This window comes from Stegodyphus dumicola, chromosome 3, assembly GCF_044657685.1.
Source record: "Stegodyphus dumicola isolate Sdum_Otavi_A_Nest chromosome 3, ASM4465768v1".
Lineage (NCBI taxonomy): Eukaryota > Metazoa > Arthropoda > Arachnida > Araneae > Eresidae > Stegodyphus > Stegodyphus dumicola.
Genome location: NC_140770.1, coordinates 15,482,390 through 15,501,507, shown reverse-complemented (window position 1 = coordinate 15,501,507; position 19,118 = coordinate 15,482,390). Strand labels below are relative to the sequence as shown.

The 19,118-nt window shown below is 34.9% G+C and overlaps 1 protein-coding gene across 1 annotated transcript in view; it reads right to left on the bottom strand.

Moving 5' to 3' along the window:
• LOC118186408 (glutamate receptor ionotropic, NMDA 3A-like) overlaps positions 1-19,118 on the bottom strand; it is a 221,883-nt gene that overhangs the window by 149,711 nt on the left and 53,054 nt on the right. The window contains exon 2 of the mRNA XM_085812593.1: positions 9,406-9,608. Within this exon, the coding sequence (XP_085668719.1) occupies positions 9,406-9,605 (200 nt within the window). The 5' untranslated portion in view covers positions 9,606-9,608. The remainder of the gene's footprint in view (positions 1-9,405; positions 9,609-19,118) is intronic.

Genomic DNA, 19,118 nt, shown 5'->3' with positions numbered 1-19,118 from the left:
TGCCCGAAGTAATGGACGTGAAATTTCGCATCTCATATTTCAGCGAAAATATCCATTTTGACCATTCTCGAATCCATTTGAATGATTTTTTTGCGTGACATGTGTATTTACAGACAGAATAAATTACTCTTTTTTTCCCAAACGGATGTTAAAATGGATTCAGAAGAGATTTCTTCGAGCATATATCTGCCATAACTCAAAAACGAACGGTCGTAGAACGTTGAAATGTTGTATATAGGACTGCTATATCATATAATTGTGCACCTCCGCTTTTCGTTGGAATCGGTGCCACCATAAATATCTATATCTGTACCTATATCTACTTAAAGCATCTAAATTAATTAGAAAATTAGAATAAAAGCAAAGCAATTCTCTATTATAAATTAACTGCAACCGTGTACAAGAGGTTTAATACAATATAAAAACTAGTTCAGGTTAAAGAGAGAATTCATAGTAGAAGAATCTCGGAAAAATAAAAATGCAAAAGGGAAAATATACAAACTTATACAAATAAAAATTAATCTCCTTTCATTGAAACTCCAATTCAGAACTCATCTTGGGAAATTGAATTAAAGCTTCATAAATGTCGATTAATATGTACCGTTCTCCTCGTCCATTTGAGATCAAAAACCGTAAAAAGGTTTCATCAAATTTTTATTAAAGCCTTTAAAATTCATATAAAACCGAAAACTTGAATCTCAAATGTACCAGAACTTTCCCCTACACATTTTCGAAACTCTTGGAAAAAAGAATAAAACATTATATAGAGCCAAAATTACAATTAAAAAGCTATAGAACTTTATATTATGCACACTGAAATTTAAAAAAAAATGGTCTAAAACCAATATGTGCTAATCCGAAATCCGAAAATCAAGTAGAGAAAGAGCAAAACTAATAGTCATTTAAACAAACTAAAACATTGGGAGGTCCCCGATTATGCTAAACTTTTAATACTAATTCAGAAGTCAAACAACAAAAATCAGGGTTACATTTTCAAATTTTCACAGGACTAGTTTCGATGGTTTTACCGAACCATCATCTCAGCTGCAAAAGCGCAAATGAACGAGATAGGATATAATGATAAGATAAGATAAGAAAGCTTGGACAGGAGATAAGCTAGTGGCGCCATCTGTTGATGAAACAAGAACTAAAAAATAATTGCTTTAAGGGCCCAAGGCAAAGATGGATTGGAATTAGGATCATTAACAAGAACAGAAAGATTTTTTGAATTTGAAATGCCTCTAGAAAATCCAGTTCTCCAATGGACGATGTTTTTCGAATAATTATGGAATTTCTAGAGGCATTTCACATTCAAAAATCTTTCTCTTCTAGTTAATGATCCTAATTCCAATCGATCTTTGCCTTCGGCCCTTAAATAAATTATATTTTAGTTCTGGTTTCATCAACAGATGGCGCCACTAGCTTGTCTCCTGTCCAGGCTTTCTTATCTTACCTAATCATTATATCCTATTTCGTTCATTTGCGCTTTTGCAGCTCAGGATGATGGTTCGGTAAGACCATCGAAACTAGTCCTGTGAAAATTTGAAAATATAACGCTGATTTTTGTTGTTTGACTTCTGAATTAGTATTTGTTCGGCGTGTTATTGTGTCTTAATTAAAGTTTTAATATCAAGAAAACGGAAAACTGTACTATATATATATACAGTGTCTCACAAAAGTGTTTGAACATTTTCAGAATTTGCAGCAAAAGCGCTGTAACCCGGAATTGAATTCGAATGTAAAGCCCAATATTTTTTCGTATCATTTCCAATGTAATTTTAAATAAAACCAACTTTTTAATTCTTAATATTAATTCAGTTTTTTTTTTCTAAAATTGAAAATGTAAGGAGACATAGGTAAAACACCCTACAAAAGTAATCGTACACCGAAATATTTTCGTAAAATTTCATAAATAAAATTATAGTCTGTCACTTTTTTTTTATTTTTGCATTTTAATGACGTTTGAAAAAATGTTTGGCTCTGTGTTTTGCTTGCTTACTTCTTTACATTTCATTTAATGTTTAAAAGAATTCTCGTAGTCGTAAGGAAGCAAAGAACAGCATTAGAAAATTGATCTTTTTTATCGTAAGGATAGATATTCGATTCGGGATATCGCTAAATTAGTAAACTAATCCAATTCTACGGTGCAATCTCTACATATAATAAAACAAAGAGTCTGCCTGTGTGTGTGTGTGTCTTTCGTTCGCGCTGCGCGTAATCTAATAGACCCACGGCTACGAAATTTGGTACATAGGTGCATCTAGACAAGAGCCAGTGCACCTCGAACCGTTTTTTTTTTTTTTTTTTTTTTTTTCGAAATTCGAATTCGAATTTTTTTTATTTTATGTTTTGTGACGAAATCGCGGTATTTTGAGACATAATGGGCTATAGGAAAGCGAGATTTTACTCTACACATTTCATTTTCACATCGTCACGAAACGTAGGCACTTAGCTATTTTACGAACTTAAAATAAATTTCCTGTTTCAATAAATCGATTCAATACGAATTTATTTAACAAAAGGAGCCTAACACCTTTTCAGCGGGATTTTTTCTAAAAACGTTTATTTTAAAAAATGTACAGTTTATTTTTCTTTGATTTTTGGACACGTTAACCTTTCATCCTTGCGACTGCTTTTACAAAAAGAATTTTGGAAAAATAATAATATTTTGTATTTTTGAAGAATTTTTTAAATGAAGCTTCCGAGTATACTTCTCACATTTCACATCTTTAAAAATGTGATTTTGGCAACAGTCTTATTGTTGTTGATAGATTTTTGATGAAATCGCATCATTTTGAATAGTTTCATTTTTTTAGAAATATGGGTTTGGCAACAATTTTTCATCGTATTTCTTATGTCACTCTTTTTAAGAGATTGGCATATTTCATCGTAATTTTTTTATATTGATTTTTTTTTTGATAAAGTGAGTGAAATTGCAGAGTGAAATTCTGCGCTGCATTTTATGTTTTTTGAGTTGCTTTCATGTTATTTTTTGCTTATTTCACTGTTTGTAAGATATTGAAAAGTTATGCATGATTTTTGTTTCTTCAACGGAAAGTTGGTTAATTTTTTATTAGGATAATTAATATTTGTATTAAGAGATATAGCTCATTTCATCGTAATTTTTTCTCTTGAAAATATAAGATAAAATATCATTAATTATACTTTGCTTTTCAGAATTTGTTACCTTTTGTATTCTTTTATGTTATTTATTGCTCATTTCACTGTTTTTAAGATATTGAAAAGTTAGGAGTGATTTTTAAGGAAACAAAGTTCTTAACAACCTTTATACCATTTGAGTTCTTAAGATTTTGCAAAGGGAAGTTGGTTAATTTATTTATTAGGATAATTAATATTTGTATTAAGGGATATTGCTTATTTCATTGTAATTTTGTTATACGTAATAGCTTTTTTTTATGAATTTGTTCTGCAGAGTAAAATTCTATGCAGTTTTTAAATTTAACGTTTGGTGTTTCCTTCAGCCATTTTTCCGGTACATTTAAAAGCCAGACGAAGGGTGGCAACGAAGCTGCTAGTATTTGATAAAATGCTTTAAAGAAGAAAACCGTATCAAAAATAACGTAAAAAGTCCGGCAAAAAGGATTCATCGTGATCAGAGATTTATGACTGGAACATCCGTGAAAAATCCATGCTTGAGTATTGTAAATATTTCTACAGAATTTACTGAAATATTTTCTACTTCAATTTCACTTAAAACTGTTCAACGAGTGCTCAGATCAGCTGGATTACACGGGCGCTTTGCTCGAAAAAAAATTTTGGAAGCGCAAAAATAGTAAGCTTAAAATTTTCTTCTCAAAATGAATGATAAATAACGACGAAGCGGTTAAAATTCCATAATCGGGGTGAGCGCCAAACTTGGCGAGAGTTTTTTATTTGGCGCGATTTTAATTTGGTTGTGGTTTCCGGCTGTATGTTTTCTTGTGGCAAACCTAGAGCTTTATTTCGGTAACTGTAAGAGCGCGAATTTAGTGTAGCCAGATTTTGGTACTTTTCCGTTTCCTCGGCGCAAATCTCTCCAAGCAGACTTCATTGGCGACAACACATAGCATACACATATAAAATGTTAACAAATGTTGGTTCTAAGAATCTTTTATTTTGAGGGCATAAACATTTTAATATCGTTTAAATTTTATAAAAAGCCAATAAATAAAGACAATAAATTTGTAAAAAGTCATTAATTTAAGAATTTACTATGCTTTCATGGTACAATGTGCTGATTCACGTGACCCCAAGTGATCTCATCTCACGTAAACTACGCTACAAAAACCTAATTCTCTCAGTAATTATCGACATTAATTTCAAGTTAAATCTTAATTTGGAATACAAGTTTAAATGCAAGAATTATTTCAATTCGTACGAATAGCTTACTCAGAAATTATGTAAAACCGCAGAGCTTTACTTCGCTAGTGCATTCTTATTAGATTTGATGAATTTAACCCTTGACTTTGCCTTTTCTATATTTTTGCCTTCGGGTGAGCGGTGTGATTGCACCCTAGTCGACTTAATTAGCTAGAATGGCCTTAGGGCACAAAACTGAACTCTCTGGTAAAAATTCTATTTAATTGTATGCTAGTAGTGAAAGAAACAATCTATTTGATAAGAAATGGCTGCGACTTGTTTTGAAATGAGGCGTAAAAGGTTACCAGCGAGGATATTCCGTTTGGCATCAGTTGTACCATTATTGGCGACTTATCACCTGTGCCGGCAAAACGGAAAAGTACCCAGATTTTTTTTTTAAAATCTAATTTAATTTTAATATAATTTAATTTTGAAATACTGTGTTTGTTTTTAAAAGTTTTACTGCTTAATATTATTGTTACATATATGTTTAATATTATATTTATATAAATATTTGAAGAAGGTTAAGCTGTTGTTGGTGGAAGAATGTTGAATTTCATACGACATGAAGTTTATAATTTATGAATATTTTCCTTTAATTTTATATTTAGTTAATTTTTTTAAAGTTTTGTTTCTTGCATGTGGCAATCGAAAGATGTGGAATATTTAAAGCTTTGAACGAAAGTTGTTTAGTGTGTTGAATTCTACGACGATAGTAACTTGAATATTTTAGTTGGTTTTATGATGCTGAATGCGCATAATTTGCTATTCTGTTTACGTTTAAAACTGACTTCGCGCAGTGCTCTGATCTGATAAGTGTATACATTTATTTACTCAATAATTATTTACAAGAATTGTTCATTCTACTATTTTGTGATGAATTACATACAGTGGATGGACAAAAATATGGAAACACCTTGTGAAATGCATGTTTGAAAAGAAAGATTGATTTTAATGAAATATGTAGGTGGCGCTGGCGTTTTTGACTACTGACGCCACCTATACAACTTCGTAAATGTGCTAAACAGTTCAGTTGTTGTCGGAGTACTGTTATGTGAGGTTGTCATTGCATTATGTCAGAGTTAACAGACTTCGAACGTGGGCAAATTGGTGGAGCACGTATGGTAGGTGCTTCCGTAAGCAAGGTAGCCGAGGTGTTTAGTGTTTCAAGAGGTACTGTATCGAAGATTTATTCCGCATATTTGAAAACGGAAAAACATCATCTGCTAAATCACAGCGAGGACTAAAGTGTGTCCTGAGTGATCGTGACAGACGATCATTAAGGGCAATTGTAACGAAAAATAAGAAGACCACAGCTGCAAAAGTTACTGCTGAAATGAATGTTGTGTTACCGAGCCCTGTGAGTACCAAAACAATTAGAAGGGAGCTTCATAAACAGGGAATTGCTGGCCGTGCTGCAATTGAGAAGCCACTCATCAGTGATGCTAATGCCCGTAACAGTAAAAGGTGGTGTTTAAGTCGTAAAGCCTGGACTATAGAGCAGTGGAAGCGAGAAATATGGTCTGACAGTCTTCTTTCACATTGTTTCCCAATTCTGGCCGAGTTTACGTCTGAAGAACGCCATCTCAAGCCTATAATACAGACTGCTTGTTGCCAAGAGTGAAACATGGCGGGGGTTCTGTTATGGTTTGGGCAGCCATATCGTGGTTCTCTGCTAGCCCCATGATAACTGTGTCAGGGCACATGACTACCAAGACTTATGTGAACATTTTGGCCGATCAAGTTCATCCCATGCTACAAACTTTGTTCCCCGATGGTGATGGTGTCTTCCAAGACGACAAAGCCCCTGTTCACACAGCTCACATTGTCCAGGACTGGTTTTCTGAGCACGAGGATGAGTTGTCCCATCTCCCCTGGCCACCACAGTCACTAGACCTGAATATTATCGAACCTTTGTGGTCTACATTGGAACGGAAAGTGCGTTCTCGTTATCCACCGGCAACATCGTTATCTGAACTTGCCACCGTTTTGGAGGAAGAATGGTATAATATTCCCTTGGCAAACATACAGGAACTGTATTTATCCATTCCGAGAAGACTGCAAGCTGTTTTGGATGCCAACGGGTTTCCTACACCATATTAAGCAAAGAAACATGTTTTTTTAAAGGTGTTTCCATATTTTTGTCCAACCCCTGTATATATATATGACTATGCTTTTACTTGCAAAGCTGTTGGACTTTCTTTTGCTCATCTAGTAATTTATCATCTCATTTTGCTATTCTGTTTACGTAAAATAACGGCGTTTCACTACTGCAAAACTTAAAAGTTGCTATTCTGTTTACGTTTAAAAATCACATTTTAGTGCTTTCATTTATTGCGCATAAAAAATTCGCCAAATTTTGAAGGCCGAAATAGTTTGGCGCCAACTTACCCTGCTTATGGAATTTTAGCCGACGAAGAGTATTGGTCTGATTTACAGATGAAAACAAATTTAACATTTCCTGTTCCGATGGGTGTATAATTGTACGGAGAAAAAAAAAAAAAAAAAAAAAAAAACATGAGCTTAATCCCAAGACCTTGGCTGGAACAGTAATGCATGGCGGTGAAGATGTTATAATGTGAGGGTGCATGACAGCATCAGGATTAAATGATTTAGTATTTACTGATGGCACAACGAACTGTGCTCTTTATTTAAATATTTTAAAAGACAATTTAAAGTTATCCGCCCAAACGTTGCATGTTGGAAACTTTATTTTTTATCCTAAGCACACGACGTTTCACGTTCACCTTTGATATGTCTATAATTGTCCACTACTTCTGAAAACACCGCTTAAGTTACCATATTTAAACCAGACCGAACAAATTTAGAGAGAATTAGAGGTTAGAATATACGAAGACACTAAAAACGAACTAAAAACTGTAAGGATGGAAGAATAGAGGAACATTGATGCAGATATTACAAAAACTGCTGAATTCTATGCCCAGACATTTGAAGTATGTAATAAATACTGCAGGACATACTACAAAATACTAACTGACAGATATACTACAGTATTTACTAATATGTGCATATTTCTCTAACGCGTACGAAGACGTTTGTGAGACAACTTTCCTCTTAATTTTATTATAGATTTTCCAAAAGGAAGTTTTAATATATTCATAAAATTATTAATGTAGTTTTGCTAAGAGAAATTAATAGACATTATTAAAATTTTCATTCTAAAATATTAATTTTTCTTTTCCAATAAAGCAATATTTCACTGAAACTCGTAAGTGTAAGTGCATGTTCTTTTCATTTTTAATAGCGACGTTCTCTTATTTGAAAGTACGTGGATTTAAATCCACAGCCCCGTAGTCAAGTTGTTTTTCCCGCCTTTTCTACACGTACAGTTATATAATGTTCTGGAGATATTTAAAGCGAACTGGATTGGCTGTCGAAGCTGACGTCATTTCTTGGAAGCTCCGCCTTTCCAGAGGCTATAAAAAGACTCGCAGAAGAATATCGGGGCTTTTTCTTAAATGTCACGATGCAGTAAACTTCATAAAAAGTTATTAGTAATTCTTTTTATTTACTCCGGATATCTGATTTTGTAACTGCTATTTCTCCTGACCAATAATAAATGGATCCTGTTTTTTAAACTTATCGTCTGATAATTTAAGTTACGACTACATCTATGATTCTTCACCAATGTATTTATTCTACGACTAAAGCTGATACATCACATATATATATATATGTGATGTACCAGCTTTTGTCCGGAATAACTAGATTGCTGAAGAAATATAGATGAAGTCGTAACTTAAATTATCAGACGATAAGTTTAAAAAACAGGATCCATTTATTATTGGTCAGGAGAAATAGCAATTATAAAAAATCAGATCTCCGGAGTAAAACTTTTCGTATGAAGTTTACTGCATCGTTACATTAAAGAAAAGACCTCGATACTCCTTTGCGAGTCCTTTTATAACCTCTGGAAAGGCGGAGCTTCCAAGAAATGACGTCAGCCATTCCAGTTCGCTTTAAATATCTCCAAACATTCTATAACTGTACGTGTAGAAAAGGCGGGAAAAACAACTTGACTACGGGGCTGTGGATTTAATTCCACGTACTTTCAAATAAAAGACCGTTGCCATTAAAAAATGAGAAGAACATACAGTTAGAATTGTAAGTGTATTCTTGACTATATAATTTTATTATTACATATATATATAGAGAGAGAGAGAAAGAGAGAAATGTTTTCACCCTGTTACCCTACTCGATGGGCTAGGTATTTTTATTCTTATCTATAATTTCAATCTTATAAAATGTTGGTAAATAGCGCGTTGTTTCTTTGAAAGCGGTTGAATTATGTTGCTCCTATGCTCCAGTTAAGGCTTTTATGCCTTTAGTTACTCTACATGCAATGTGTAACAGTTTGTAGAAACTGTTACATAATGTATATCGTAGTACTGCTACTAATAACAAGCTGCGCCCTCTAGCGGTGTGGATGGATCAATACCATCTCTGTATCAGCTCAAATCCAGCAACTAGCGGAGTTTAACCGTCTGTTCTATGCAAACTGTGCATCAAAAATAAATTCCTATTTTAAATTATAGTTCACTGTGTTATAATTCTAATTAAGTACACAAAACCTCCGTAACAGATACATTAAGATTAATTTTAAAAGGAGGAGTGATGAAAAATGAGCAACGCCCTTGCCGGGAATCGAACCACGGACCTCTGGAATGCGCGCCCAGTGTGCAGACCACTACACCACGAAGGCATGCTAAGAAGACGGTAGAAATACTTTATAAGTTGCAGAATTATATACAAATTAAAATTTTAAGTGGTGCTAGGCCTAACGAAATGCCATTTGTTTATACTTTGAACTCTTAGTAGAATAGTGAATTAAGCCAGTATACATTACAGTGAAACGCCACAAAATGGAAAAAACGAAATTAAGAGCCCTTCTGGGTTAAAAAAATATCTTTGCCATATTTAGTATTTCATTTCGATTAATGAAAATAAAAGTTTACATTCTGAAAATAAATCGTACTTTTTTCTCTTGAGAAAAAATTATTAGAACACTTAGAAATGCTTGAATACCTGGCCGTGGGCAATTTCAGAATTTTGAGCAGCGGCGGTCCATTGGACAAAGCGAGGAGTCTCTTGCTGACGGCTCCTGAAAAAATGGACTCGTCCAGAAGTAAGGTCACTTCGAACCAGTCTTGGGACGACAGGAAGTGGAACAGAGCATCAGCGAGATCTTCAGGACCTGGATCCAGACTCAGAAGCCACTCATTCATGTCCTAAAAAAAGATATATAAGTTAAATATAAAATACAGATAAAAAAGATAAATAGTGTTACGAATTTGCTATTTAAAACGCTAATGTTAGTTCAATTATAAATTAAATGGTTTTATTTCTCGCGCAGTGCAGCGCGTGACGAATATTAAAAGAAAGCTAAGCCGGAAAAATTAAAAATACAAGAGCGCGTGCGTTAAATAAATAAATATCTCTTTTCGATTTCGAGAAAGTACTGGAAAATTCTAGCGCGTGATTTTAAAATCTTATAAAAGGAGGAAAACATCTCAGTTTGCAGTAGTTGCTTGCTTAGTTTGTTGTTGTTTAGAAAACTGCTCTTGTTGATTGTAGCGAATTCGCGGATTAGCGTTCTTTAGCTGTTTTGAATTACGTTCTATTGGATATTTGAGTAGTTAAAAGATAACTACTGTGAGATATTGTAATACTGCATGATAATTTGAGAAAATTTAAGCATTTTTGTTGTGATAATAATAAATTTTTGTTCATTTTTCATCGGACTTGTGCATTCATTTCATAACGAACCCGTACGCACGCAACAATTTTTGGTGTCAGAAGTGGGGTTTGAATGCCAATCACAAGAGCGATGGAAGAGCAATTAAGACAGCTGATATCAGCGTTTGCCTCGTTTAAAGAAGAAATGAAAGCAGAGATGAAATGTAATCAGGAAAAGATTGAAGCAGGACAGGAAAAGATTGAAGCAGGACAGGAAAAGATTGAAGCAGGACAGGAAAAGATTGAAGCAAGACAAGAAGAGATGAAAAGAGAAATTACCAGCGTAATAGAAAACAAATTCGAGGTTATGGAAGGCAGAATTGACGCAGTTGAGAATAAAGTTGGAAACTTTGAAGAAAAAGTTTCTTTGGTAAAAGAAGAAATAGAAGAGAGAGTTTCTGCCGTGGAACAACAAATTAATGATAGAGTTTCTGCGGTCACCAAAGAAGTTGATGATTTAAAGAAATTCGTAGCGACGGCAGGTAGCAATCCGGAAGGTTTCAAATTTTTATCGATGCCTGCTCGTTCCGTTCTGAAACTATCTACATATGATGGGAAGACCTCCTGGCAGGTGTATAGGACACAATTTTCTATCGTTGCGGATGCGAATGGATGGGATTCCCAAGCTAAGGCCTGTCATCTCGCCGCTTCTCTGAGAGCAGACGCAGCGGATATCCTGCAGACGCTTCCCGAAAATCAAAGGCTAGATTTCGAAGCTCTATCCGGCGCTTTGGAGCTGCGCTTCGACGAGAAATGTTTAAAAGACTACAGCAGGCTCCAATTAAAATCTCGTCAACAGAAGCTCACCGAAACGCTTCAGGAGCTCGCCACGGATGTTGAAAGGCTGTCACATCACGCCTTTTCGGAGTGCCCGACAGAAACAAGGGAAATCCTGTCCCTGCAATATTTCATCGATGGCATCCGGGACCCTGAAATACAGAAAGCACTGCGAATGGCGGATGTTAAAGATCTGAAAAGCGCTTTAGTGTATGCCATGAAATTTGAGGCAGCCCAGCAAGCAACTAGTAGAGATCGCTACCCAGTTAGAGCTGTGCGAATCCATGAGCCAGTGGATCAACTGATGGCTCGTTTAGATGATTTAGCCAGACAAGTCGAAGATTTGATACGGAGTAGGAGCGAGAAGAAAGTGGCTCTAAGGTGTTGGAGATGTGGTAGTGAAGGTCACCTAAGACGGAATTGCAGAACACCCCAGGGTACGGAATATAAAGCAGATGATTTTACCAGACAAGTCAGTGGCTTGAGACGGAACAGAAGTGAAAAGAAAGTAATTCTAAAGTGCTGGAACTGCGGAGTTGAAGGCCACATACGAAGAAACTGCAGAACACCCCGAGGTACGGAAAATAAGACCATTTCCCAGCAACAACGCAGTAAACAAATTAGTGACCATATCGAGGAACGGAGGTTGCCAGATAGTGAAAAACCTTGTTTTAAAGCTCTTAAAATTTATACAGTGAGTGGCAACAATAACGGACTGTCCATCAATGGGAATATCGATGGAGTTCCTTGCAGTATGATCATTGACACAGGAGCTAATGTTACCATCATTAGGAAAGATTTAGCTGAACAGTTTAAAGATAAACTTATTTGGACGCCATCCTGTGTTACCCTTCAGACTGCGTCTGGTGACAAGATCGACATAACTGGGAAGTTAAACGTAAACATCACGTTTGGAAGTGCCGCCTACCATCACACGGCATATGTGGCGGATATTACAGATCCATGCATACTCGGATTGGACTTTTTAAGGAAATACAATTTTTCCTTAGACTTGAAAAACAACAAACTGCTTTCAGGATCTAAAGACATGACTATCCATCCTAAGAAGGGATCCTCACCTGGAAATGCCGACGCTTTGTCCGAAAGAACCAGCTCGAGAAACAGCCGAAATCATGCTAGGGTCGAAAAGAAACACCAGCTATTCTCCATCTCAGATGCTCTTCGGTCGAGACCTTCGTCTGCCTTGTGACCGCCTGTTTCTTCGCCGTACGGATGCGCATTCATCGCCTGAGGAACACATCCAAGATGTCAAGGCCCGTTTTGAAGTGATGCACCGTTCCGCACGAAAGCGAGTGAACTTGGCGACGGAGAAAGTGAAGACCAGATACAACACGAGAGCTGCTGGACATAGATCCAACGAAGGAGACAAGGTGTGGTTGTGGAACCCGATTCGACGAAAAGGAGTCAGGCCTGATTTACAGTCACCTTGGGATGGTTCGCACACAATCCTAAACAGGCTAAATGACGTCATGGTTTGGATCCGTGAGTCTTCGAACTCTTACGACAGGTTAGCTCATTACTATGGCCATAGTACGTAATGTAAATAATTGTAAATAGTATAAGACCATGGTCCATTTTGTTTTTAAATGTGTATTTGATTTGATTTGTATTTAGTATTTGATTTGCATTTAGTGTTTGATTCGTATTTGATAGCATTTGATTTGTTTTACTTATTGCATTTATTGTTCATGTTGTTTAATATTGTAATGTAATGCTTATTAATGCATTTATGCCACAGTTGTAAGTTTAGCTTCCTGTCCAGGGATTGTACTGCCCGGGACGTGCAGTCCTTGGGAAGGGGGCAGTGTTACGAATTTGCTATTTAAAACGCTAATGTTAGTTCAATTATAAATTAAATGGTTTTATTTCTCGCGCAGTGCAGCGCGTGACGAATATTAAAAGAAAGCTAAGCCGGAAAAATTAAAAATACAAGAGCGCGTGCGTTAAATAAATAAATATCTCTTTTTGATTTCGAGAAAGTACTGGAAAATTCTAGCGCGTGATTTTAAAATCTTATAAAAGGAGGAAAACATCTCAGTTTGCAGTAGTTGCTTGCTTAGTTTGTTGTTGTTTAGAAAACTGCTCTTGTTGATTGTAGCGAATTCGCGGATTAGCGTTCTTTAGCTGTTTTGAATTACGTTCTATTGGATATTTGAGTAGTTAAAAGATAACTACTGTGAGATATTGTAATACTGCATGATAATTTGAGAAAATTTAAGTATTTTTGTTGTGATAATAATAAATTTTTGTTCATTTTTCATCGGACTTGTGCATTCATTTCATAACGAACCCGTACGCACGCAACAATATAAAAAAAAGATATTTAAGTTTTTATAAGTTACATTTCACCTAAACATAATCTAGAACTTGGATTCTGTCTTGAGGAATCAAACATCAAACGATATCCCCAGAATCGGAAGCCAGGCTTAAAATCTGCTCAGCCACCCTCTCAAAAATTTAGAGAGTACAGTGGCCGTTTAGAAATTTTAATATAGGTTTAGGAAAATTTGCTATCTTCTCAATAAAGTTTACAAAAACCACTAAATAGTTATGCATTCCCTGGTTTGTTTATTAATAATTAATCGATAGAAAAAAATAGGTTTGAGAAATAATATACAGGGTGATTCTAAATTGGTTCTACAAATTAAGAGAGGTGATAGTACCCAACCAGACGAGCAATAATTGTTATAGAACACAGGGTCGGTTTCGACTCCGAGAGGCAGAAAAGAAGAATATTAAAATCCCAGTCTGAACTTAAAAACAGTGTTGGGACAGCGAATGAACGAGACGGAAAGTTGCACAATCAGTTTAGTGACAAACTCACAGAGAGTGCACAAAACGGATAAAACCGAAAACGTGGCGTTCGAGTGTTAATTCGAGCTGAGACTTTGATGGTGTAACAGCTTTAAATAATATTAAAATCTTGTAGTTTAAATAATTTAAATAGATGAACATTAAGGTATTTGTGAATGGCAATATTTGAAACCAGACTCGAGTGTCTCGTGCGACTCTCGCACGAAGAATGTAATTTATTTTTAAAATGTTAGAATATGTTTTATCTTCTTGTTTGTATGTCGCCATTTTTTTGAGTGTTAAATAAAAGTTATTGTTGTGTTACATCATTGGAGTTGCTTCATTTCGCCAAAGAAGTATTACAGTCATAATTATTTTGGAGGCACCGACCGAGATCGAATAATCGTGCGTATTTTTATTTTATTAGTTCATCATTGAACATAATATTAGTGATACCAGATTATTACCTCCTGTTAATATTGAATTGCTTTATTTTATTAGTTCATCATTGAACGCAATATTAGTGATATCAGATTATTACTTCCTGTTAATTTTGAATTGCTTTATGTTATTAGTTCATCACTGAACGCTTATTAGCGATACCAGATTATAACTTCCTGTTGATATTGAATTGTCTTATTTTATTAGTTCATCACTGAACATAATATTAGTGATACCAGGTTATTACTTCCTGTTAATATTGAATTGCCTTATTTTACTAGTTCATCACTGAACGTAATATTAGTGATATCAGGTTATTACTTCCAGTTAACACTGAACTGCCTTATTTTATTAGTTTATCACTTGAACGTAAACTTAGTGATACCATTTTAATGCCGTTTCTAACTAGAGCTCAAAGGAAAAGAAAAATATCTGAAGAGCAGATCTTGGAACCGCTGAAGGAAGAAAATAAAGCATCCAGAGATGTATTTGAAGAAGAAGTTAAATCACCAGAATTAAACGTGGAAGATGTTCACGAAAATTTGAAAAACGATAAAGGATATTGAGAATCATTTTGCAATGCAGCGTTATCATCATCTTTCGGCTTTTGATTTAATATAAAAGCCGCTACTAATAGACGAAGAAAACAATTGTCGAAAACAAATGACAATTGAATATTATCCTAAAGGCACAGATGAACTGAGGAAAGGCTTTGCTAAGAATTATAGCCGAGGAACTGGTCCAACATGGAAGAGATCTAGGCGCCGTCAAGGAAAAAAAGGAAGACTAATTTTAACACTATTTTTTATTTAAATGTGGTGTAAAAATATTTGTTTAAAATTAAAAATTTTCGGCCTGAAAATTTGGAAACTTATGAGAGAAGTTATCTTTTCTCTTTAAGCAAATGAGCTAGCCGAGCTTATAAACTTTCGAAATTTACAGAACTTTTCCCTTCGGTAAAAGTCTCTCCGTTGGGGGAGAGGTTGTAACAGCTTTAAATAATATTAAAATCTTGTAGTTTAAATAATTTAAATAGATGAACATTAAGGTATTTGTGAATGGCAATATTTGAAACCAGACTCGAGTGCCTCGTGCGACTCTCGCGCGAAGAATGTAATTTATTTTTAAAATGTTAGAATATGTTTTATCTTCTTGTTTGTATGTCACCATTTTTTTTGAGTGTTAAATAAAACTTATTGCTGTGTTCCATCATTGGAGTTGTTTCATTTCGCCAAAGAAGTATTACAATGGCAAACACTCAAATGCACATCTCTGGTCTGCAAGGTTTCAATCTCGCAAACGATTGCAACAAATTAATTATGTAATCAAGAGCTGAATATTATAAACTAACTACAACGTCCGCTGCATGCCGAGATTAGCATGAAAAGCTTCATTAGCATGAAAGTTGCGTTTCGGCTGTCAGAACTTCGTGTCCCATAGAAGGGCGCTTCAAGTAAAATGAGCGCAGCAGAGTAAGTCCAAGAAGACAGGATAGAAGATGGCTAAGAGAAAAACAACTGCTACTTGATATCAAGGTAGTTTTCCCCCCTAATAGATAATTTCCCCCTAATAATTTACATAATTAACTTCTTGCAATCATTTGCGAGGTTGAGACCTTGCCAACCAAAGATGTGCATCTGTTTGTTTGCCATCAAAGTCTGAGCTCGAATTAACACTCGAACGCCAAGTTTTCGGTTTTATCCGTTTTTGTGCACTCTCTGTGATTTTGTCACTAAATTGATCGTGCAACATTTCGTCTCTTTTATTCGCTCTCCCAATACTGTTGTAAGTCCAGATTGGACTTTTAATATTCTTCTTTTCTGCCTCTCAGAGTGGAATGCGACCCTATGCACTATGGTAATTATTGCTCATCTGGATGAATACTATCACCCCTCGTAATTTGTAAAAGTAATTTAGAATCACCCTGTATATTTTTTTATGTTGCCACATGTTCTATTCAAATACTATAATAAAGCTAGAATGATGTATAAAAGAAATTAAGCAAACAAAACAAAAAAGAAGAGTTTTTCACAGACGATTGAGTATTTCTCACTCAATTAATTCAGTTCTCACTTCGCGACAAGGCAAAAATATATAAAAACTCAAAATATCTGTATTAAAAATTACGAAGTAAATCTTAAACGCTTATTTTCTCGAAAAAAAAATCCAGAAATTATTAAGCATGATTTAATTGGCAATAATTAATGAAGGCGTTATCCTTGTTGTTGCGAAGGTAAGTTTCTCTAGATTGGCAACAAATCCACTAGTCTGCTGTTTCAAATGTAAACAATCAATGGCCGCCATAAAAAAAAAGGCTTAGCCGCACTTAAACAACTTTAAAATTGTTGATAATTCTAAACATATTGCAGACAGATTTACTAAAGGCATAAAAACCTTAACCTAAAGATAAGAACAACATATTTCAATCATTTTTAAAGCAAAAAATGTACAATTTACAAACATATAAGAGTAAAGAAACTGAGATCACTGAGCCGGGTAACAGAGCGGATATATAAACATTTAGATATGTTTGGTACTGCCGATTGCAACCAAAATACGAGGTGCACATGTACATGTTATAGCAGTCCTATATACAAAATTTCAACGTTCTGAGGCTACTCGTTTTTGAGTTATGCGAGATACGTACGTTCGTACAGACGCCACGAAAAATTCTCTTCAGAATTCATTTTAAAGCAGTTTTATAATTTTTTTGGAGAAAACGAGTCTTTTATTCTGTCCTTACGTACAGATATCACGCAAACACATCGTTAAATTGCATTCGAAAGCGGTAAAAATGGATATTTTCGATGAAATATGCTGCTTGAAACTTTTCGGGATTACAATACTTCCTTTCTACTTCGTACAAGGAAGTAATAATGTAACAGGATCCCGTATCAACTTTTTGCTTAAATTTATTGCAGACACTTTTGCGACGCATCCAATTGAAAGAAATAAATCGACACAAACTCGGCCATTTAGACCTAATATAAGCCAATTAGGCGGGAATCATGTTCCGGATTATATACCCGGAACATCGAAAAAAACCAACCTTACGCGAAGGTGTTCGCTTTGCTACAAACGTAAGATCAGGAAGGAATGGCGTTACTGGTGTTCGATTTGCAGAGTCCCATTGTGTATAGTACCCCTGTTTCGCTGAATATCACTCCACAGCAGGAATTTAAACTCTTACTTTTATACGTATGTATTTAATTTAATTGATAGCGTTTTTAGTTTAATATGTATGTAATACATGCTTATGCTAACATATAAGTGAATATTAGAAATAAAATTTTCAATTTTTTAAAATAAACCCATCTTACCGGCGCAACTTACTCTGTGATGGACGAATATACTCGTCATGGCTTGATTCTGGGGGACACGAAACGGTGCACACCCTTAAACGAGGGGGGCGGCCAGAGTTAACCGGTTAACCAGGAAGCTATTTGCAGTTAGTGATTTTAGGTACTTTTCCGTTTTGCCGGCGCAAGCGATAAAGTCGCCAATAATGGTACAACCGATGCCAAACGGAATATTCTCGCTGGTAACCTTTTAAGCCTCATTTTCAAAACAAGTCGCAGCTTTTTCTTATCAGATTGATTGTTTCTTTCAATACTGGCATATCATTACATAGAATTTTTATCAGATAGTTCAGTTTTATGTCTAAGGCCATTTTCGGTAATTAAGTCAATTAGGATGCAATCACAGCGCTTACCCGAAGCCGAAAATATAGAAAAGGTAAAGTCAAGGTTTAAATTCATCAATTCTAACGAGAATGAATTAGCGAAGTAAAGCACTGCAGTTTTAAATAATTTCTGAGTAAGCTATTCGTACGAATTGAAATATTTCTTGCATTTAAACTTGTGTTCTAAATTAAGATTTAACTTGAAATTAATGTAGATAATTACTAAGAGCATTAGATTTTTGTAGAGTAGTTTACGTGAGATGAGATCGCTTGGGGTCACGTGATATAAACCGGCGAATCAGGATGTTGAACCATGAAAGCGTAGTAAATTCTTAAATTAATGTCTTTTTACAAATTTATTGTCTTTATTTATTGGCTTTTTATAAAATTTTAAGCGATATTAAAATGTTTACGCCTTCAAAAAAAGAATTCTTAGAACTAACATTTTTTTAATATTTTTTATGTGTGTACTGTATGTTGTCGCCAATAAAGTCTGCTTGGCGAGATTTGCGCCGGCGAAACGGAAAAGTACCTGATTTTATTTTGATGGAATCTTTTGTTCATAACTTTAAATTATTATCCAATTTTGATGCCAAGCTATACAATAAAATATATAAACTATATTAAATGAATACAGTAATTTAAAAAGTCGTATTGGCTTAGCAATTCAATACGCGTAACTAAATTTATTGCTTAAAAGGTTTGGTGCCCTGCAAACAGAGTCAGCCCAAAATAAAGATGACAGTTTTTTCATTTACTTTTAATTAAAGAGCTGTTTATCGTTAACATGCCGAGCGGCTTAAATTTGGCCTTAGGGAATAACTTCCCCTACGCTTAGAGTCGTAGGGAAAAATAGAGTCTAGTTAATTTATGATAATATCTTGAGTTAAAAGACACTTAACGATAATATATGCAAGTGGCAAGCCATCTGGAGATAAGGAAAAAGTTAAGTCGAACCGAAAGTGCATTCTGGATTACTTTTAATCATGGAGATAAGTTTAGTTTTATGAAGCTAAATGCGTTTTGTATTTACACCTAAAAGACTGCAGTGAAGCTTTTACAGCTTAAGTTTAGATCAGACAGAAATAAAGAAAAATTGGTATTGGCTCACGAAACTTTCGAAATCTCTCTTGAGATGTGTAATGACAGAATCGTGTAGATTAGTTCGAAATATTTCCAAAGCGAATTCCCATCGGCACAGCATTTTAGAAAATTGGTTGTTATTATCCGCTTCAGTTGATTAGATTAAAAACTCTTAATACTCATCCTTTATTCTCTAAACTATTTG